This window comes from Fusarium proliferatum, assembly GCF_900067095.1.
Source record: "Fusarium proliferatum ET1 genome assembly, contig: FPRO_scaffold011, whole genome shotgun sequence".
In the NCBI taxonomy this organism is placed as follows: Eukaryota; Fungi; Ascomycota; class Sordariomycetes; order Hypocreales; family Nectriaceae; genus Fusarium; species Fusarium proliferatum.
In genome coordinates, this window is record NW_022194800.1 from 1,477,635 (window position 1) to 1,497,862 (window position 20,228).

The 20,228-nt window shown below is 46.8% G+C and overlaps 9 protein-coding genes across 9 annotated transcripts; 3 read left to right on the forward strand and 6 right to left on the reverse strand.

Annotated features, from left to right (window-relative positions):
- Window positions 1-1,247: 1,247 nt before the first annotated feature.
- On the forward strand, window positions 1,248-2,012 carry FPRO_08691 (putative pectate lyase; the record flags this gene model as incomplete). Its single annotated transcript, XM_031222387.1, has 1 exon — window positions 1,248-2,012. One exon carries the CDS (start codon window positions 1,248-1,250, stop codon window positions 2,010-2,012), a length of 765 nt encoding a protein of 254 aa, XP_031087851.1.
- A 483-nt stretch (window positions 2,013-2,495) lies between these two features.
- On the reverse strand, window positions 2,496-3,274 carry FPRO_08692 (uncharacterized protein; the record flags this gene model as incomplete). The annotated part of the gene is made up of 3 exons (XM_031222388.1): window positions 2,496-2,655; window positions 2,706-2,988; window positions 3,037-3,274. The coding sequence occupies 3 exons, from the start codon at window positions 3,272-3,274 to the stop codon at window positions 2,496-2,498; spliced, it is 681 nt and encodes a 226-aa protein (XP_031087852.1).
- Window positions 3,275-4,020: 746 nt separating this feature from the next.
- FPRO_08693 (uncharacterized protein) lies at window positions 4,021-4,245 on the reverse strand (the record flags this gene model as incomplete). Its single annotated transcript, XM_031222389.1, has 1 exon — window positions 4,021-4,245. The coding sequence occupies one exon, from the start codon at window positions 4,243-4,245 to the stop codon at window positions 4,021-4,023; it is 225 nt and encodes a 74-aa protein (XP_031087853.1).
- A 719-nt stretch (window positions 4,246-4,964) lies between these two features.
- Window positions 4,965-6,153, reverse strand: FPRO_08694 (uncharacterized protein; the record flags this gene model as incomplete). The annotated part of the gene is made up of 2 exons (XM_031222390.1): window positions 4,965-5,606; window positions 5,653-6,153. 2 exons carry the CDS (start codon window positions 6,151-6,153, stop codon window positions 4,965-4,967), a joined length of 1,143 nt encoding a protein of 380 aa, XP_031087854.1.
- Window positions 6,154-6,891: 738 nt separating this feature from the next.
- Window positions 6,892-11,460, reverse strand: FPRO_08695 (uncharacterized protein; the record flags this gene model as incomplete). Its single annotated transcript, XM_031222391.1, has 9 exons — window positions 6,892-7,176; window positions 7,241-8,112; window positions 8,163-8,326; window positions 8,378-8,538; window positions 8,599-8,758; window positions 8,814-9,771; window positions 9,827-10,630; window positions 10,681-11,250; window positions 11,304-11,460. The coding sequence occupies 9 exons, from the start codon at window positions 11,458-11,460 to the stop codon at window positions 6,892-6,894; spliced, it is 4,131 nt and encodes a 1,376-aa protein (XP_031087855.1).
- A 1,065-nt stretch (window positions 11,461-12,525) lies between these two features.
- On the forward strand, window positions 12,526-14,859 carry FPRO_08696 (uncharacterized protein; the record flags this gene model as incomplete). Its single annotated transcript, XM_031222393.1, has 1 exon — window positions 12,526-14,859. One exon carries the CDS (start codon window positions 12,526-12,528, stop codon window positions 14,857-14,859), a length of 2,334 nt encoding a protein of 777 aa, XP_031087856.1.
- Window positions 14,860-15,680: 821 nt separating this feature from the next.
- FPRO_08697 (uncharacterized protein) lies at window positions 15,681-16,714 on the forward strand (the record flags this gene model as incomplete). Its single annotated transcript, XM_031222394.1, has 2 exons — window positions 15,681-15,753; window positions 15,807-16,714. 2 exons carry the CDS (start codon window positions 15,681-15,683, stop codon window positions 16,712-16,714), a joined length of 981 nt encoding a protein of 326 aa, XP_031087857.1.
- A 301-nt stretch (window positions 16,715-17,015) lies between these two features.
- Window positions 17,016-17,510, reverse strand: FPRO_08698 (uncharacterized protein; the record flags this gene model as incomplete). The annotated part of the gene is made up of 1 exon (XM_031222395.1): window positions 17,016-17,510. The coding sequence occupies one exon, from the start codon at window positions 17,508-17,510 to the stop codon at window positions 17,016-17,018; it is 495 nt and encodes a 164-aa protein (XP_031087858.1).
- A 921-nt stretch (window positions 17,511-18,431) lies between these two features.
- On the reverse strand, window positions 18,432-19,106 carry FPRO_08699 (uncharacterized protein; the record flags this gene model as incomplete). The annotated part of the gene is made up of 3 exons (XM_031222396.1): window positions 18,432-18,814; window positions 18,863-19,037; window positions 19,089-19,106. 3 exons carry the CDS (start codon window positions 19,104-19,106, stop codon window positions 18,432-18,434), a joined length of 576 nt encoding a protein of 191 aa, XP_031087859.1.
- Window positions 19,107-20,228: the final 1,122 nt, after the last annotated feature.

Genomic DNA, 20,228 nt, shown 5'->3' on the forward strand with positions numbered 1-20,228 from the left:
AAAATTCCATCTAACTTCTAACTATGACTGGCTCTAGGGTAATGGTCATAACCAAATTTTTAAGAGCTCAGCTCCTAACGACCATTGCCAATTGACCCACGCAGCACCACTTTTCTCAATCCCGTCGGCAAAGGAAAACCTTAGAATTTTGTTCTGTTCTGTGGAGATAAAACAGTGACATGCCCTCGTAAATTGAAGGGCCGAAATATGGGCTCCCACCACAAAATCCATAGGGTTATATGGAGTCATCACCAAACAACTGTCTATTATACCCATGCATATCGGAACTCGGGATGAATAAACAAGCCGAGTGCTTCAGATTTCCCATTCAAGCCTCTGGAGCAAATTCACCTGGCAGACAGACCCCTTAATTTGTAGCACGCGCACAGACTAGTAGCTGAACACGATGTCTGCGTTTCAGTTATGGTATTTGGAACCTAAAAAGCTTAGCCCCCTTCACAAACAAGAGCCACAATTGTCTGTCAGTGCCATTGAAGCTTGTTTTTAAGCATTAAAAATTAAAGGGAGTTAAACTCAAGTTACATGGGCAGCGTAAAATTGGTGTATCGTATCCTGACCACTGTTGGGCTAGCCATGTCCGAAAAAAAAGAATATCCACCTGTCATGATTCCACTCTAATTTCCGGCGAACGAGAATTGGGGTTAGCTCCTGTTCCTTTTCAGCCCTGTCCATCGGACGATGTCACTGTTTAGGTTTACTGCGATTGAGCGTTTGGTCTTATCGTGATCAGATGTCTCGATTTAGTATGCTGGTAGTTAGTGGCATCGGGGTTGATGCAAAACAACTACTGTCCGCGCACCGAATACGCGTTGACTGACACAAAGAACTGGGGATTTATTGTATACAATCCTTGCTAGTATGTTTTTCTCCCTGCGGCTCCATCCGAGAAACAGGTAGATGGATTTCAGGGTGACACGTTCTAGATTAGGTCGATGGGTGACATGCTCTCGCTGTGCGAATAATATTCCTCCAATCAGAGGACGTCTCCTGTCAATAACACCCTTGAATGAGATCTGAAACATGAAGCTTACAAGGTCATGACATTGTGCTATAAAGACTTCAGATCCTCCCTTCAAGTTTATGCCTTTCGTTCTGCAGTTCAATAGTCTCTCTTTACAATCTAACTTTCTACACTCTTTAGCCCTGGTGGTTATCCTCTCTTTTACAATCTCACAAGAAATCTAAACACCCTCTTTTTTAAACCAACAACCAACCAATCCATCAAAATGAAGTTCTCCATCGTCTTCGCCGGCCTCTTCGCCTCCGCCACCATGGCCTCTCCCCAGGGCAACATCACCCCCAACACCATGGGCGCCCTCGAGCGACGCGCCTCTTTCCCCATCCCCGCCTCCAAGGGCTCCGTCACCTACAAGAGTGCCCAGACCATCTCCGGCGTCTTCGACGGCGGCATGAAGACCTACGGCCGTGGCGTCAAGTGCACTGGCCAGGTCGAGGGCACCGACGCCGACGCTGTCTTCATTCTCAAGAACGGTGCTACTCTCAAGAACGTCATCATTGGCGCTGATCAGATCGAGGGTGTTCACTGCGAGGGTTCTTGCACCATCGAGAACGTCTGGTGGAAGAAGGTCTGCGAGGATGCTCTCTCCCTCAAGGGCGATGGTAACGCTCTCATCAAGGGCGGTGGTGCTACCGGTGCTGAGGACAAGGTCATCCAGCACAACGGTCTCGGAACGGTCACCATCGATGGCTTCACTGTTGTCGACTTCGGTAAGCTCTACCGATCTTGCGGTAACTGCAAGAAGATGGGCACCCGCAACGTTGTCGTCAAGAACGTCAAGGCCTTCAACGGAAAGGTTCTCACTGGCATCAACTCCAACAAGGGTGACATCTCCACCATCACTGGAACTTGCGCTTCTTCCGTTAAGGAGATTTGCGTTGAGTACGAGGGTACCGTTCCCGGCAAGGAGCCCAAGAAGATTGGCTCTGGTCCCAGCAAGGCTTGCAAGTACTCTTCCGTCAAGTCTTGCTAAGCGCTTTACGATCGAGGCCTCGAATTTACACTGAGGCAGTAATACTGTGGAGAATGGGTGGATGTTGGATAAGGTGTTAATAAGGTGCTTGAAGCACCTCTTGTTGAGGTTGGGAAAGCTACCAGTTCTGTACTTTCAACGTATATATCTCTTAACTATAAATACACTTCGTTGAACGAGAACTGTTATCAGTGATTTCATAAACAGTTGAGCATTACAAACATTGACCTGAACTGACTGTGATAAGGTTGAGGGGTCAAAAGAGGCTTCAGCCTCCAGGCCATAAAAGTAAAGAACACTAAAAAAAAACACATACGGGCAAAATACTCGTCGCCATCACTGTTGCCTAGGGGCCTGAACTGACAGAGACATAATATACTACTGGCACTGGCCCATGCTTCTATCTTGCAATGTGTATCATCACTTTGAGTTGATAGATCTTACAGCAGATGTTTGCGACGCGCGCCTCACACGCGTATCCAATCAGAACTTCTTGTATCCTTGCCCAGAGACAAAAGTCTGCTGCCAAACCTGCTGCTCCTTACCCTCAGCGAGCTCAACATAGAACTGAGCATGACCTTCCGCAGTTGCTCCACTATACATAGGCGTTCCATCCTCCTTTCTCTCATCAGCATAGTAGAACCTATTGACTATTAGCATTCTTTCTCACAGCAGACTCATCAATAAACCCACTTGAAGCCTTGATCCTTGTATGAAGCAGCAGCGACCTCAATGAACCAAGCAGCCGCAGTCTTTCCAACACCCAGCGACATCATTGACGCAATGCGCATCTCATTCTCAATGTTTCCAGTGTAAATGTAGGTCGGGCTACTATCTTTAGAGAAGTCTTTCCAGCCTTTGACAGCCTCTTGGGCTGCGGCGTAAGCGCTAAAAATGTTGACTGTACCGCTTATCTTGAAGCTGTCTAAAGGAACTTGGAAAATGTCGTTGGGGTCGTTTGGTGCGCCATGATAAGCTATTAACCAATTAGATGAAGTATTAGTAACGAATGCGATTCACTAACCGTTGTATATGACGACGTGAGGATGACCAAACTCGCTTCTGACCTTTGTGAAGGCCTTGACGACCGAGTCTGTGTCGCTCAGGTCTGTGGGGATATGGAGCTCTTTGTCGGTCGAAGTAGCTGGGTCTTGAGATCGGGAGGCTAGGGCGAGTCTGTAGCCTTTTGCGCTGAAGGCTTGGGCGACACTTTTGCCGACCTTGGCACCAGCGCCGAAGATGAGAACGATGGGAGAAGACATGATGATGGTGAGTAGTTAGTGTGAGATTGAATGATGTGATGTTAGAATGTGGAATGATGGTATTGATGGCTGAAGTCGTTTGGGAAAAAAGGTGTTATATATATCAGCATCCGTCATTACCAATACTGCAGCTTGACCAAGTGCATTTCATGGTGTTTCATTGCATATCATATTGGTCAGCCATGCTCAGGTAATCGTCGAGCCATAAGCAGGGGGACCATTTGCTTATTCTGGTTAGACTCGAGCATGAATAAGCATCATCTTGTCACCTTACTAAATACCCGCGCGCACGGCATTCATGACTTTGTCATAGATGATTAAAAATCTGGGTTCACACCAAGCTGTACAGTGCTCTGCGACACCCTTTGTAAAATCGGTCAGATGTGTGGTGAAACCAGTCCTGGCAAGAGCAAGGTAAAAGGCCTGTAAGTAGATCTCGATCCTCGAAACACAAACCACCAATATTCTAGGGAGCCACCAACGATCTGAACATACCATAAGAGACAAAAGCCTCTCAAAAGAAACATTTATCGACCACATAAAAAAGTCTAGCGTATATGTCATGTCGCGAGACAAAATCCTCGCAAGCCTTTACCGTATCGCGACTATCCTCACACCAGACGAAGTCATCCATTTTTCCAAAGATAGTAACCACCTCGAAAACGAGGGTTGAGTATCGGCCAGTGACAGCCTGGCTGTGCTAGAAACTCCAGATCAACATTAACTATCCCATACCTAGTCTTGTTTTACCACTCGCCGTGATCGTTGGCCTTATGGATCTCATCATGGAAGGTTTCCGCCATGGCCCTCTGCTTCTTTTCGGACAAGCTCATATTATCCCAGCCCATGTTGTAGATAATCCGGTCTTGTCGAAGCTTCTGATCCTCCGTGTACGAGCTGATGTTTGGCGTGCGTGAGCGTGGAGGGATGGCGGACAGCTTGGACGTGGGATCCTTTCTGCCACAGCACATTTTGATATGAAATAGGGATTATGTCGATGAGATTGTGAAGAAATCTGAGTAGAAGGTGAGGAGAGTGATAAGTTGGAAGAGCAGATCAAGGGGATATGAAGCTAAATTATAGAGAGAATTATATAACGTTCAGAGAATACTTTTTAATGCTCGTCTCGTGTGCGATTGATTGAGAGTTAAAGCTTATGATATCTCAACGAGATATATCAAGCCAACACACTGAAAAATACCAATTAACTTTTCGTGTGCGATTGAAACCCAACTTTAAATACACAGATGTCGAAGTAGCAATGGAGAAATAATTTAAAGAAATATGACTGGCTGACATACTTTGCTGCGCTAGAGAAAGTCCAGTTCCTCAAAAGCATAAATGAGACTGGCTTTAGTTTGTTTGGCCAAAACTAAGAGACCAGGACGCCTGACCGAGCAAAACCATTAAAATGATATCGAGTCCCCATCCATCACCTGCATTCGAAACCTAAAGCTTAATCTTATATGCAGCAATCGACTACTAGTCCACACATATTCACTTGATGGTATTTAATTTCGCAACCTTTGCAGTTTGGTGACATTCTAATTTGCCGGAGAAATTCTCTCCAGAGCTATCAGTCTTTACGCTGCCATCTCGGAAATGCAACAAGTCACAATGAAAGAACAGACATTGGAAGTGTTCAATTTTCTGGCAATTCTCATCAAACTTCCCTTTATAAAGCAGATACTCATATCGAGTGCTTCGCCAGAACTTCCTCTAGCTCCCTTCTCATCTCCTCCTTCAACACATCCTCAGCCCAGCACATATCGATAGCACTCTTGGCCAAAGCCCCCATGTCACTGTTGCTGAACTCGCACATCTTCTTAACCAGAAGCCAGTCATGCAAGATCCAGGTATCTTCCATATAAGCTGGATCATCACTTCCAATAGCAATCGGAATACCGGCGTCGAACAAGGTTCGAATTCTGGGAAAGATCTCGTCAACTGGCTCGTGGCGAAGATATCCCCATGGCGTGAGTGTCATTCCAATGCCTCTTTCTTTGATGCGACGCATGATTTCGGGGTCTTGTGCAGCGTTGATGCCGTGGTCTAAACGGTCTGCACCAGTTTCACCAATGTCATTGATGACTTGACGGATATGTTTATGCGCGTCCTTGTTGCCAACGTCGCAGTGGGCAGTGATGCGGAAGCCATCCTTCCTGGCCTTTCTATATACGTCTTCGAACATCAGAGGAGGGCGATCGTTTTCATCTGAGTCAAGACCGATCCCGACGACCATATCACGATGGGGAAGAACAGCCTCATAGGTCTCCATGGCTGACTCTGGTGACATGTCACGCAGAAAGCACATGATCCACTTCGACTTAACCTATGGTTTGTTAGCATTTATGATATATAACACCGTATTTACTTACGTTTAGTCTCTTCTCGGCCTCCTCTTGTGCGCGACGGAAGCCTTCCATCACAGTCTTGAACGTCACTCCACGGCGCGTATGGCCCTGCGGATCAAAGAATGGCTCACAGTACCGCACATTCATACCCGCAACATGCTCAAAGTAATTCATGGCAAGGTCATAAAAGTCATCTTCGGTAACAAGAACTTCAAATCCCCCATAGTAAGCCTCAAAAAAAGTAAAGCTCTCCTCAGCGTTGTCAATCTGATGACCTGGACGAGCCTCCATGATGTAGTATGAAGCTCTGAGCTGCTCAAGATTGGTGTACACGGTTCCAGTGCGCTCGAGCTTCAGAGTCTGCTTATTGCGCTTAGCGAGTTTCCAGCGAAGTTCGGGGGTCAGAGTGCCCTCAATATGGACGTGGAGTTCAACTTTGGGAAGATCAAGGATGAACTTATCGTCTGAGTCTATGAGTTCCTGGCGGAGCGACAGACGCTCTTCAAGGGGCATGGCGAACTCCATTGTAAAAGGCTTAAGAACAATTGATTTTGATGAAAGACTTGAGAGATGTTTGGTTGATGGGATAGCAGGAGTCGAGGATAATAGATCACCATTTTATACTTGATGAGGTTGTAACAGCCAAGGAAACTAGTCCCAAACAAGGTCCCACGATCTCACCCGCAGCAGGAATGGCGAGACTAGACCTAAATAGGCTGCTCTGCAAGCAAAATACCTCCGATCATTCGGGGTAAACTTGGTCAATGAATCAGAAACTCATGGTGTGACTCACCTTCGGTTCATGATGCCCCGAGGCGTATTCGTGGATCCCATTCAGAGAAACAAGGTATGAGATTAAGGGTTGGAATACGCCTTGTGCGGCTGCCGATTGAGAATATTGTTGACTTTATACAACTCACAATGCCTCTTGACCAATGCATGTGTGTTCTCGTATATATGTAGTCGTGTGACAGTAGAACAGCAGCCTTTGGACTTGAGTTGTTGACGGGATTGCATTAAACATGGCTCTTGGGTATTAATTTTAATTTTCTCTCGTGGAAAGGGCTGTTATTACCCTCCCCACATTTTAACCGCAATATAAATATTATTTTTTACCATATTAGCCTAGTAAATATAGAAAATAGTTATTTTATTTATTTTAACATAAAAACAAAATAAGAAGATATCAATCTGTTACTAGGTAAAGTGAAGCTATATTATCCATCTGACTGCTAGTCTCTTACATACTATAGACTATACTATTCAGTCATCAGCAGTATCGTGAACCACCTCAATGACAATCTCTGCCGTTTGTGTTGAGCATATCTTGCCCTGATATACAAGCGAGCATGAGACAGTGTAAGTGGTAGCTGCCATTACCGGTGCTGTCTTTCCGGAAACTTGTTGAATAGTGCCTTCATTCAGTTCATCAGCATCAGAACTTGTGACGAGCTCAAGAACGCCAGCTGGCAAAGCAGGGGTGATAGTCCACTGTAAGCCACTGCTGGATGTGCCGACCTGGGAGAAATGCGGGACATCAGTGGTATCCTGAATCGCTGGTCAGTATGGCGGTTCATCTACGGCTTGAATAGGTGCTTGATGATAGACATACCGTATCAGTATCGTAAATCGTCCAGTGAGGTCTCAAGTACTTGAACGGTGGCGGTCCAATGGGCTCCATCTTAAAAAGCCAGTTTTCGCAAAACTGTTTGCCCGCTGAGTTGACGGCATTGCCATCAGTCACCAGGGATAGCCCTGCATCCATTTGCATCGTCTGGGGATCTATCCAGCGACCTAACTGCGCCCCACCCTGTGATATACTGACCTGGGCACTGAGTACATTTCCGGGCTTTGTTACGACGCCCTGACCGTTAACGACGTCTGGCACGTCTTGGGTTGGCGTGGTGAGCACATCAATCGTCCACTGGACATGCGGTAGTACCTGTTTATGCTGATCTGCCGACTGATCCTCAGAAGGCAGCTGGCGGAAGACAACCTGCGTACTGTCATCTGAAGTACCTAAGTACCATAGAGTTTGAGTGGTAATGGCCTGTCCAGCAGGATCAGTGGTGTTGGAATATGCCGCAGTGTAGATCTTGCTATTGCCGTAAGGGTCTGTTTCCAAGCTCCAAATTGTGTCCAGACTGTAGTCGGGTTGGCCAACTAGAGCAGGAGCCATGGCATCGGTGTCGAGTTTGAGATATTGCTGCTGAGTTTCTGGGGCTGATGTTAGTGGGCCAGAAATTGCAAGTCCAACGAGGGCTGCATCGCTGGAGGTGGCAGGTACAATTCCAAAGTACTCCGGTGCTTGCTTTTCACCCGGCATCCGAAGATTGGCTGGGCCAGCGTCATCGTCTAGGAACGCAGTGAGAGGATCGACAGTGGTCTGTTTGGACTCCCAGATGAGGTACACAATCAAGCCAGCAATGGCAAACACGATAGCCACAGGACCCCCCCATGTCGCGCACAAGGTCACAGCGGCCACTAGAAAGGGTCAGCAACTCTTATGAGAATTGGCACAAGGCTAAGCTTACAGGTGGTTCCTGTAGTAAATGCAGCGACCATGCCTGCAGCTACAGCAAGGATCTGTATGGCGGACGATATGATCATCAGAATGTCCATAGCTCTGAGCGCTGGGACGCCCTGACGCTCAAGGTCGATGATCGACGAGTAAATAGAGGCAGCTGCGAGTGCCAAGCTGAGCTAGTTAGCTTATAGTGTATGAACACGTGCAGGAAACAATACATACCCAGCGACAGTTCCAATGACTTCACCCACGTTCCGACCAATCACGCGCTCAACTTTAGTAAATCCCTCACCTTCAGCGACAAGTCCGTTGTCAGTATTCTCTTGTAACCGGAGGGTCTGCTTCCAGGTTCGAGTAAAGAACTTGGTAAAGCCCCCTTGTATCTGTAGGCAATCATACTCAGCTACAGTGGTCATCGATAGGTATCAGGACTCTGGACTCACCTTCTCTGCGGCATTTGGGATTGCATCAACCACCGATTCAAACCCAAGGCAGCACTTCAAGCTTGGCCAGAAACCAGAAATATCACCATAAAGGTAGTAGAATCGGAGTAGACCTTGCATAATGCCGATTACAATCGTACCGCAGAGGCCTGCCAATGCTCTTTATGGGGTTAGTTCTTGCATATGCGGATATCCTTTGGCGAATGAGTACTTACAGCTTCCAAGCCAACTTCTGTGAGCTATCCATCTTATCCCACATACCTGGGATCAGAGGCAATAGGAGTAGAACCGCACCAGTTGCTGCTTCAAAGACAGCTAAGAGCCTCCCACCAGCAGCCAATCTCTTGAACCAGTTGGCTTGCACAATTGTCTTCTCCCACAAATACATAGTGTTTCTCCATGAGCTAGCAGCGACGCCGACACGAGAGGCGCTTGCAAGAGAATCCCAGAACTTTTGCTGCAGCTGTTTGTCTCCATACAGCTGCTCAGCCGCTGCGAGTGCTGCAACATGATCTGGGTTGGTCGAAACTTTGAAGTTCTCGATGTAGTCGGCCAGACACTCGTCGATCAAGGTAGTGATCTCAACCGAGTTTCCGCGAATGTCAACAAGCGTTGGAATGATTGAAGTCATCTGGAAAAGACGCATGTCGTCGTTATATGCTTCCATGAAGTTGGGCCCAGATGGGTTGACACGGTTGTTCTCCAGCATTCCAAACAATGTATTGAGCTGTTTCTGCATCATGCTCAAACTGCTAGTGTTCGTGCCAGTGGTGTACTGCGTGTACCAGTTTGTCAAAGCGGAGTTCTCAACGTAGTAGAGCAACTGGAGTGCCCAGTATAGTGATTGGTCCTTTGCCCATGTAATCAAGTTGCTGACATCGTTTTGAGCTGCCGCTAGCTGCTTAGAGTAATCGGGGTTGCTGGGGTCGTTCACATTGGCACTCTTGGCAGCAATGTCGCTTTTCATCTGATTCCCGATCACGTCGATCTGGCTCGTGTAGTCGGTATTGTTTTGATCTTGCAGAAACTGGTTCATGGCAGGGAAATGTTGGAGATAATGTATTCGATAAAGTTTGGCTGAGTGTCGTTTGTAGACATCGGAATGTGTGGGAATATCTTTCAGCTGATTGTTAGCTCGTAAGCCATTGCAATATTTGCCTTGGGAAACTGTGCCTAGAAACATAGTCAGTAGAATGAAAAGCGCAACAGTTCTAAATCTCAGACGTACCCGCCGCCAGCATGGACACAATATAAGGGACCTGCAGACTTTGATAGAAGGTCTTGTTTTCACCATTTCCAGATGCTGCATCGTCAGTCGCGACAGCCAAGACATCCGGCGTTAGAACAGGCGCTGTAGCCTGAATGAATGTTGTGCGAAGGTCCGAATCCATGAAATAGATGATTAGTTCATGGAAGTCTTGCATTGCCAGCTCGGCGACGGAATCCCGATAGTTCGAGGCGCTGGTAGAGTCTGGGACCATGGGGTTCATGTTCAAAAGTTCCAGGTAAGTCAAGGGAGGTTGGCTTGAAACAGTAGTGGTCATCATGGAAAACGATGGTTCCATGGAGCCTTCTCCGATCAACTTGCCATTGATGTTGTTTGAAGCCGGTTCGTTCGCTCCAGGCAATGGTGCGGGTTGAGAGGTGCTGGCGCTTGGTCCTGGTTCCGCGGCAGTGACAGGGTTGATGTTCTTGACAGGAACTCCTTCCGGCACAGTAGACAGGATATTAACGAGGGATTCGGTATCATCCAATTTGACTGTGCCGGACACGGCATAAACGTCCCCATTGGCGTCTTTGTAAGCCCCATTGAAGCTATCTCCAAAAGGTGAGAAGGTTATTTCCCACAGAGTTGGGAACACGGATTTGATGGGCATGTTAGCTCTGCTTGCAGGTGCAGCAGGAGGAGGAATGATGACATCGGTTACCATTGTGGCATCAGGGCCACTACCAGTTGACATGGTACAAGTGTAAATGGATCCATAAGTAGCCGCTGAAGCCGCAAGATCAAATTTCGTTGGCGGAGTACTAGCTAGTGTGCTTCAGTATAGGATACAGCTCATTGATGGAGTCAGAACCTACCATTATCGATGAAGGTGTTCTCGGTCGCCCATCGAGCCTGTATGTCATCGCCAATATTCTTGGTGTCGTACCCAAAGGTCAAACCAGCTGTTTCCCAGGTTGCTCCTTTCCATGCGGAACTGGTTATGTCCCATTTCAAAGTGCTATCTCCGGTACTGAAGTATGCTCCAGCGTTGGCAGAGATATTCACGTTGAACCATACCTTGCGTGGGTCAAGCCTGATGTTGAATGTCCTGTTACCCACAGAAAGGACACCACTCGGCTCTTGTCCTATAAGACTCACGAACCCAGCGACATCAGAATTCTGCTGGCCTTCGGTAGCTGGGATTGTGGCCTTGAAAGAGTAGCTGCTGGTGGCAGGCGAAAATGCGGTATGGCTTGGGGAGATTCTGTGTCCATTCAAGAGCATACCTGTATTATTGGAGCCATGTTCACCAATGATGAGGGTTTGACCATTAAGCTTCTTCAGCTCTGGATGGTCCTGGTCGACTGTAGGATCAGCGAACTGAATGGAATAGGCTCGTGGAAGGCCTTGTGCCTCTCTGTTGTCTTTGTGATAGGCCTTTGCACCTATAATGCCATGAGCGGGAGCCTGAATAACTCATGATTGTTTCAACTTGTACCTTCAGGAAGAGAGTTGAGAAACTGCGCATGCCTATACAGAGCATTCCTTGTTGCGCGGCCCTTGTTCACAGCTACCTTCGCAACGTGATTGAGCGTGGAAGACGTCAAGGATGGAACGTCTCCTGGCAAGCGAGGCATCTCAATAGTGGAAGTCATGATTTCAATTCTTGCTTTCAGTAGTTTGTTGGGACGGTGGAAAGATGCACGCTGGAGATGTCCTGGGCGACGTTATTAACGGCAGAATGATGAGGCCTCAGATCTCAATTCGCGGTCCAGAACGTCATCAACATGCGTCTCCTTTTTTTGTCACATTCCACAGCGATGGGCGGTGGATGATTATGGCCTGATTCGACAAAAGGCTGCTCAACAATGTCACATAGTTTCATGCTGTCTCATCACAGCTTCAGTTGAGCCTTGCATATGTAGGCGGTGATGAGGATCTATGAGGAACCTTGAGGAGCAACGCAGCCAGCCACAAACCAACAGGTCCTTATAGACCGCTGTCAATCATTCCAATGGCTACAAGCGAGCTGATCTTATTTGCTCCTCGTCATTCCAGGTCGCTTACTGAGGGCTGCTGATTTGATGGGTTTAGAAGTGGCTGTAGCGGCGTTTCCAAGTAACGCCGGTTAATCTGTTTCTTGCATGCATGAGAGTAAGTATTGATTGATAGCTCTACCTGTAATGTGAAACATGCATCTAAGATTATTGATCAACTATACTCTATGAGGCCGCAAACAGTCACAAGACCGAGTCAACAAGGCCTGGATTCCTGCAAGCCTTTATCAGTACCCAAAAGCGGCAAAGCGAATGTTTCTCAGCGCCTCGATTATACAGTGGGGGGCAAAAAGTATTCGCATTCCTCGTTGCTGGCCTGGAGCAAGCCTGATTTAGACCGCCATTTCACCCCGCTTTTACACACAGCTTTCTTCCTTCCTTCACACCATTACATACAATGCCCTAAGGCAAGGAGTTTCATTCCAATCTCATTCTTACAAGGTATAATGTGCTATCTATAGTAAAAGGGAGGTTTGTTGTTAATTTTAGAGATTAAATTTTACAACATTTTAAAAAAAGGAATTGGAAGATTTTCTTTTAATTTACTGATAACTTCCAGCTTATTGTTAAAAAGCTATAATAATATCTGCTGTGATATAGAGCCAGTTCTCTTACTTAATTTCAATACATTTCTTTTCCCCTGTCTCTTACCTACTATTCAACATGTCGTTTGAACCTTTTCAAGGATTCCAGGATATCCAACAAGAGCTCTTGGCCCAGAACTTAATCGCTGCTCCCCCACCTCTATCAGGGAGCATCGTTATGGTCGATGGACTACCTCCCCCTGAGGAGACGACATCGCAGCAACTCACGCCTCTGCAACTCATCTATAATCTTTTCAGTACAACCCAGCAGGGCGCTAGCGCTTACAACTCCCACCCAGCTATTGTCTTGCTCATCCAATGGATGAAGGCCCAGCTTACTGATCCTTCATGGCAAGGGTCAAATTTGAACAGTGTTATCTTCAGTAACATTGGAGAAACGCCTTCTTCCTACAGTGCGGTCCAACTCGATGACAGTTCTTTGAAGAATGGCGGAATAGCGCTTCTCATCAAGTCCATTTACAACGCGTGTACAAGATGGGATGACAACATCAATTTGGATCAATGTGTCGCCAACATTGCCACGCTGAACACCTATATCTGGAACAACAAGACTGATATCTTGATCATGTGGTATCGGGAGTATTTCAACATCTGGCCAACTGATAACACAACCTACGTGGATATGTACAAGGCGGTTCTGTGCTCTAATGCATATAAGTCCTTGAAACAGGCGGAGGCCAGTGATGGTACATGGATAGACGCCAATCTTGAGATGTTTCACCACTTTGCCAAGCTGGCTGCCTGTGGAGCAACAGATGATCAAATCAACGACATATATACGGAGTTGACCACGGCAGCCCCCATTGTCAATGCTAGCACGTTTGGTATGATTTATACCAACCACTGGCGTGACTATGAAGGATGGCTCAATAAGGGCAACCTTGATTTTGGGGATCTAGGCGCCACAAATTTGGATGACGTATATGAGATATGGTTTGCGAATCCACCAGCTGAACCTGTCCCCTCATTCGAATATCTTGCCGAAGATATCATACAGCATTACGACTACTGGAAAGATTCGCCCTCGCCCTCGTGTTTATCTGCACCAAGTCAAGTTCTAATGGCTTCGGGAGAGATCCTGGCAATTAGCGAAGTCAAGCCCGGAGACTGCGTTGTATCTGGTCTTTTGGGGACTGCGGGTGCCAGAAATACCCGCACTGTCGCATTTGTAAGTAAGTCTGAGCGGGCTGGCAGACAGCTTTACGAGTTGAAGTCTCTCCCTGGTATCCAATTTACCGCAACTCATCCCTTGATTATGGATTCCATTGATCAAAGAGGCCGTGACCTGCTACCAAAGCTAGAATTCGCCAATCACCACTTGGCAGCAGCTTTAAACCCGACCTGGCAATCATTGGAATCATCGGCCATTAATCCTCGCAATATAATCACTCATGATGGCTCAAAAGACCAAAATCCGGAATTTCTTTATGATATCGTTTTCGAGCCAATTTCATCGACGGGGGAGTCCAGCTCATCTGAAGTTCTTCCTATTTACATCGTAGAGGCTTCAAATGGAAAGCAACTGAATGTACTTTCTGAGGCGCCTATCATTCAATGGTTTCCCATGGAAATGATCTTCATGGATAATGCCATGCACGCACTTCTCGAGAGTCAAGCAGACATGGAAAAGGTTATGAGGACTGTCCACATGCATAAAGGGTCTTTACAGGGCCTACTGCGAGTATTAGCTGGGACGGATGTCTCACAACATCTCATTCATGCAAGTATGGATGCGACTCTTGAATCAGTTCTGTCACTTGGGAATGACACTGAAGATAGTCAACGAGTAAGCGATTTGATCGAGAAGCTTATCATGCGCCTCGGCAGAACAATCGGGAAAGAGATCAGTACAGGATGGTTGAACAATTCTCAATCCTCCGTGTCGGAGAAGGGTCTCACCGACATTGTTCTGGTGCATTACCTCCGTCGTCTTAACAATTCAGATGGTAACCGTCAACCTGTACCGGCTGAATGGACAGCGGAAATCAGTACACCACATTCCCGATCTGCACGCGTTCACCTTCAAGGTCAGGTTCAGGGACACAACACTTTGCTGTTGCATGAAGCTATTCTTTTACCGCCAATCCACCAACAGGCAACGGCAAATTCAGAAACAACGACTCGACTCGTCCAAGTTGAACTCACAGATGGGGCCGGGAATGCCACCTTGGTCGGCGGTGGACCGCTTACCTACGGCTCACAAGGTATTCTTAACATCAGTAATCTTAGCACCCAGGGAAGTTGTACACATGCGGTGCTAGAGGTTGAGTTACGTCAAGTGCCATATGATTATTTTGAGCAGAGGCAGAAGTGGAATAGCAAGAGACAAATCAATTATGCTGCATGTTTGGGCTATGCCTTTGGACTGAGGCTTTTGGAACTCGATGAATAAGGGAGGAAAGGTTACCTAGATGTTGGAGGGATCATTCTGTTTGAGGAGCCACCAAAGGATTGTTAGGTAATTTGAAAGACTGCTTTTGTTATGGAGCGAATATTGAATCAGAAAGACACCGCAGAAGAGAGTTTAATTGTTACAAATTTGATGCTTGCTCGTATCTGCTCAGAATAATTACAGACCGATTAGCTTCAACGTCAAGAATGGACTCCCAGATGTCCCTATAGATTGACTGGTTGATTCACTTCGGATCAAATCTTGGAACAAATCTCATCTATGTCATAGTTTCTTACAGGGGCATCGGGGACGATTTCAAGAATTCAGAGAGGGAGCTGAAGTTGCCTTGAATACCTCTGGGAGAGCGCTGTATATTGTAGCTAAGCTAGGTAGCCTAAATTTCACCTTTTAATTATCAGTTAGAGATGTATCAACAACCTCGTGCAACAGATAATTTCCTCTTTAAAACCACAGAGTATGTAGAGTCCAACGCCATAAGGTCTCTCCGGAGTATCCGCAGGCACAGGAGTATTTAAGGTCGTAATTTCCCGATGCATAAAGCTAGTGAACAAATGGCACGTGTGGCGTTGACTATTGGGCGCTACTACAGAAATCAACCCTAACACCGTTAGCCCGCTTGGATGACAATCGATAGTTCTGTCTCGGCTATGGAAATGACAGGGTTTAGTGACAGCTGAGATCAATAGGTTCGCAGACGCCAAGCCCCTGACGGTATAAGAAACACTTCGACCGCCACCGATTCATTATCTCTCTTTTGAACCTGTAGGCGATTTAATTCTCACCTTAGTCTTTCGTTAGCAATGCGCTTCTACGCCTCGTTTTCTCTAGCCTTTGGGCTTGTGGCTGCCAGCCCATGTAAGCCGTTGACTTCAGGTATATTAGCCTCTAGTATTTTGTCGGAGTACAGGTCAATTGAGATAAAATAGGTTCACTTGCTGTTTCTGCGACTTTCTCTTCCTCGGTAACAGAGAACTCTAGCACGTTCGCTGAGTCCGCGACTTCAACAGTCGAAACTCTCGGTACTGAAACCTCAACTGGAGTTGAATCTGAGACATCGACTGCGATCGACACCACTGTTACTGGCGCCTCAACTTTTGTTGGTTCTGCCACCACCGAAACTACCGATGTCACTATCTCGGCTTCTGAGGCGTCGTCTCAAGCGACCTCTGGCTCGACGATATTCACGTTAGTGACTTCTGCTGGCGCGACCACCGCCGCGTCCACCGAGACAACCGCTGTTCAGACGTCTGCAGCTACGACTACCACTCTTGAGACTTCTACTACAGCTATGGCAACTACCACCACATCAGAAGAACCTGCTCCCACTGACCATCTCCTCATCGCCGGTCAAGGCGCCGCCCAAGGCCTTCCCCTAAAATCGACGAATACAAATGGCGACTACATCATCTTCGGTGATCGTACCTCAAGATGGACCGTCGGCCGCTTCGTCGTCGATCCCACAACAGGATACCTGACCCGAGACGGCATTCCTGTCTGCGCCAAGTACCGTTACATGAATCGAAGCGCCTCCTTGACTCCTTGCTCGACCGAGTACTACCAGTACGGCACGTCCCGTCTTGTCTGTGCGAGAAACCCAGCAGCAGGTACTGCTCTTCAGTGCTCTGCCGTTAAGTTGGACTGCGTAGCGAATGGACCCGGTGACAGCCAGGCTTGTACTGTTTCGACTGAGGCTGGTTGGACCAAGTTCTTTATCAGTACCACCAGCGACTACACTGTGTACCTCGGTGCCGACGACTTGGCATCGCCGTACTTCGCGTCTGTCGACATTTTCGTTGATCGGGCTCCCACTCCCGCTACTCCAACAGCGCCTTAGTTGAAGACTTGAGGTGAACAGCCAACTGTATAGAATCCTAGATGCGGTTTTACCTCTCCGTATTTACATACAATTAGTAGATAGAAAATATTATATCATATTGCCTTCTTAATTAAGTACTAGGCCTCTTATATATATCTAAATGTCATAATTATAATTTAAATTGCCATTAATTAAATTCGCAACATTTTAATATTAATCGGGATCATCCTTTCATTGCTTACTGTAGGCCCCATCTAACCATAGACTTGATGGGGTCACTACGAAGGAGGTCAATACAACGGCGGGGAATTTGGGCCAACTACGTGCCCAGGGACGATGCATCATCCTTCAGTTTCTTCCCGGCAACCACGGAAGCTTTTGCCGGAAGCAAGACAAACAGTAAACAAACCCTTTCATCTGGAGGGTTGTCCCATCGATGCACAGTTCCTTGCTGCACAATGACGTCTCCTTCACCAACCAGTGTTTTGCTTCCATGGTCGAGAACAAAAACGGCCCTTCCTTTCTGGACGATGGCATAGTCTATAGAAACTGTGCGGTGGACATGGCCGGAGCTCCTAAGCGGAAAGTCAACAATTCGAAAGATAGAACCATTGTTGACAACTCCAACCTCGGCATTGGCATTATCGACAGAAGAGAGATCGGCGGGAGAGGTATCAGTAGTCCACAAACTCCTCAGAGCAATGTTGTGGGGCACGATTTTGTTAGTAACTGTGTCGTCGTACTTGATAATCGCTTGGCCTGCGTCGTTATGACCTGTGACAATGCGGCGGAGAGGGGGCAGGGGAGAAGTCATAACGAGACCAAATGGAACAATGACGTGTTTTAGAAATTTTGAAAATAAGGATATCCTCTAAAATGTGTGGTCTAAATCCCCCAACATTAAAAGGCATCTTCTATACACTAAGGTAGTCTCAGACTTTATATACGCTGGTCACTCCAAGTAGGTGACTTTATGGGCCAGCCCGAGATTTAGATTAACAGGTCCTTGTATTTCCAATAGAATCGAGCTTTAGAAACTAAAATCCAAGCGGTACCGTATCACCAGGACGCGAAAAAGAACAGATCGGATCTAGTATCCCCTGAAGCTTTGCCATCGCAAATTGGGTTCGCATTCGCCTTCTGTAAGGAAAGCCGAGAGCCATGAAGAATCAACAATGCCCGGGATCAGCTTCTGCCGCCACTCAGATATAGCTGGGACAGAACATGGTACGAGCACAGAGACAGGATTGTTACCTATGGGACCCAGTAAATACCCTCAAGATACGTTATCCATGGCTGGACATACTAAAGATTACACATCATCGAGGTTCTAGGCTCAGTAGAAACAACACAGACGAGAGAGGAGCAAGCCCAACATCAATTTGATACGCCCTAGACACCAAATGCAGCTCACATCGTTAGGAACCTCTTCGGGAAAATCAGACAGACGTGTCTAAGTATCCTTCTACTACCTCACGCCCCAATTCTCAACAAAGGCAGGCCCTGTCTGTCAAAAATGGAGTTACGAGTATTGGTTAAGTGAGGATGCGATTCTCTCGCTAAGAGAGGCGCAGATTTGCACAACTACAGCTATCATGTGCATTAATTCTCCGGCTTTGCCTGAATGGGGCCTGTTCTAGCTTCTATGAATTACCTGGAATGTAAAAAGCTTTATATAAAGTTATATTGTAGGTAAATAGCTTGAGGGGAACCATTTTATAGTGCTCCGATTGTCTCAGTCAGCCGAAGGAGGGGGAACATCTCCATTGGCGTTGACATGAACTCCATCATCCAAACCCGGAACTAGCTCACTTCCTACCACTGTGATCTCCGTGTACGGCGGCGGCACAACCCAAATCAAGTCGAACCTATCGCCAGGATATTTTACCTCCCCAGTCCACCCAGTCTGTGCTGCATAGCCCTGAATACCAATCGCCTTAGCAATGCCTTCAAGGGACTTATGCTCCCAGCAAAGCAGCACATTCCCCGGACCATCAAAGGATAAAGCTTCATTTTTGGCTCCGACGTAATCATCTCTCTGAATATCTTTATGGACCTTCAGCCCAAGTGCATGTGCCAACGGCTTCACAGTCTTATAAGGGCGATCGCGACTGCCGTCTACTTAAATTAGAACTATGAAAGGAAGATATGATTGGGGGCACTAACCATGGTGGGGATGCTCTGCCATAATGTATCCGATATTATAGGACGAATTCTCTCCAAAGACGTTGGGGAGATCATCTGCGCGTTTTTTACCTTGAGCAGACAGCCCATCTGGTTCTTTCCCGTCGACTTCGGCGGGCTTCTCTCCATGCCGGATCATATAGATGATAGGTTTTGTCTGCTAATGCATAAGTATTAATTCCAACTAGTCGAATGTAAAAGTACTAACTGATGATTCGGAAGACATCTTATCAAGATAAAGTATCTTGGATGATTATGTATAATTGTTAAAGATGTTCGATGGAGCTAAAACGGTCTAAGAGAAGATAAGGTGGAAGAGTCCAAGAATCCGAATGACTAGTTTAAGAAGAAGATGAGAGCGACGATGGGGTTATATATTTGGAGAGAGTTGAAAAACGCCATTTATTGTTACGGTCTAGACTTGGCTGCAAAAGGGCCTGAGCGACATGACACGAATGAGAGACGTGGATGAGCTGAACTTGTCTCAGCCAGCCTACATATCCGTGTGGGGATGTGGCTGGCTGACGACCTCCATAGGAAGCTAGTTGCGGCAGCCCGGCATTCCTCCCGCCAGCCGATCAGCCGATCTATTCGTGGATGAGGGGTCGAGAACTACGCAGATAGCTAGTTTGGGCTGTCTGGTCATAAGCATTGAATATCAAGATGAGAGCTGAACAATGACCATTCCAGAGATGTGACCGGGAAACGAATGAGCTCGGTTTGCGGGACTCAAAATGCATGACTCTTTGGTGAGGGTTTAATCTTGAAGTCAATGAAACGTCAATTTGGTAGCTCCATCCGCGTATACGAGCTGACGTGGACTACACGCCTTACCTGATACGTACCATTGAAGTTTTATTAGTAAACACACACCAGTAAAATAATTATAGTTACCTGTTGTGTTATGTTAGAAGAGAATGGCAGCTTGTCGCGTGCCCTCCCCTCGTTGCGGGGTATACAGGAATTCCCTACCCTATCACACTGGAAGATTATAGACATTGCCACCAAGCCTCTATAAGTATGGCCCTGGATCTAGATTCTTTGATAAGACATGTGCATAGATATTGGCAATAGTCTGTATGCAGTGCGCAAAAAACAGATAAGGGAATCGCTCGCCTTAATATACCGCAAGAGACCTCAAAATTATGAGCTGGATGCGTTGCCTGAAAGAGTTTTGGCGCCAAGTCTGAATCAGCAGAAATAATCTCGCAAAAGACCTAGGATTCAATGTCTGGCAATTGTAATATTCTTGTTATCCTATAACAACTTCCTTCAGCATAAAAATACTCCAGGGCATGACCATCTAATTAAAGAAGTTATATAACAGCTTCTACGGAGTCGCTATTTG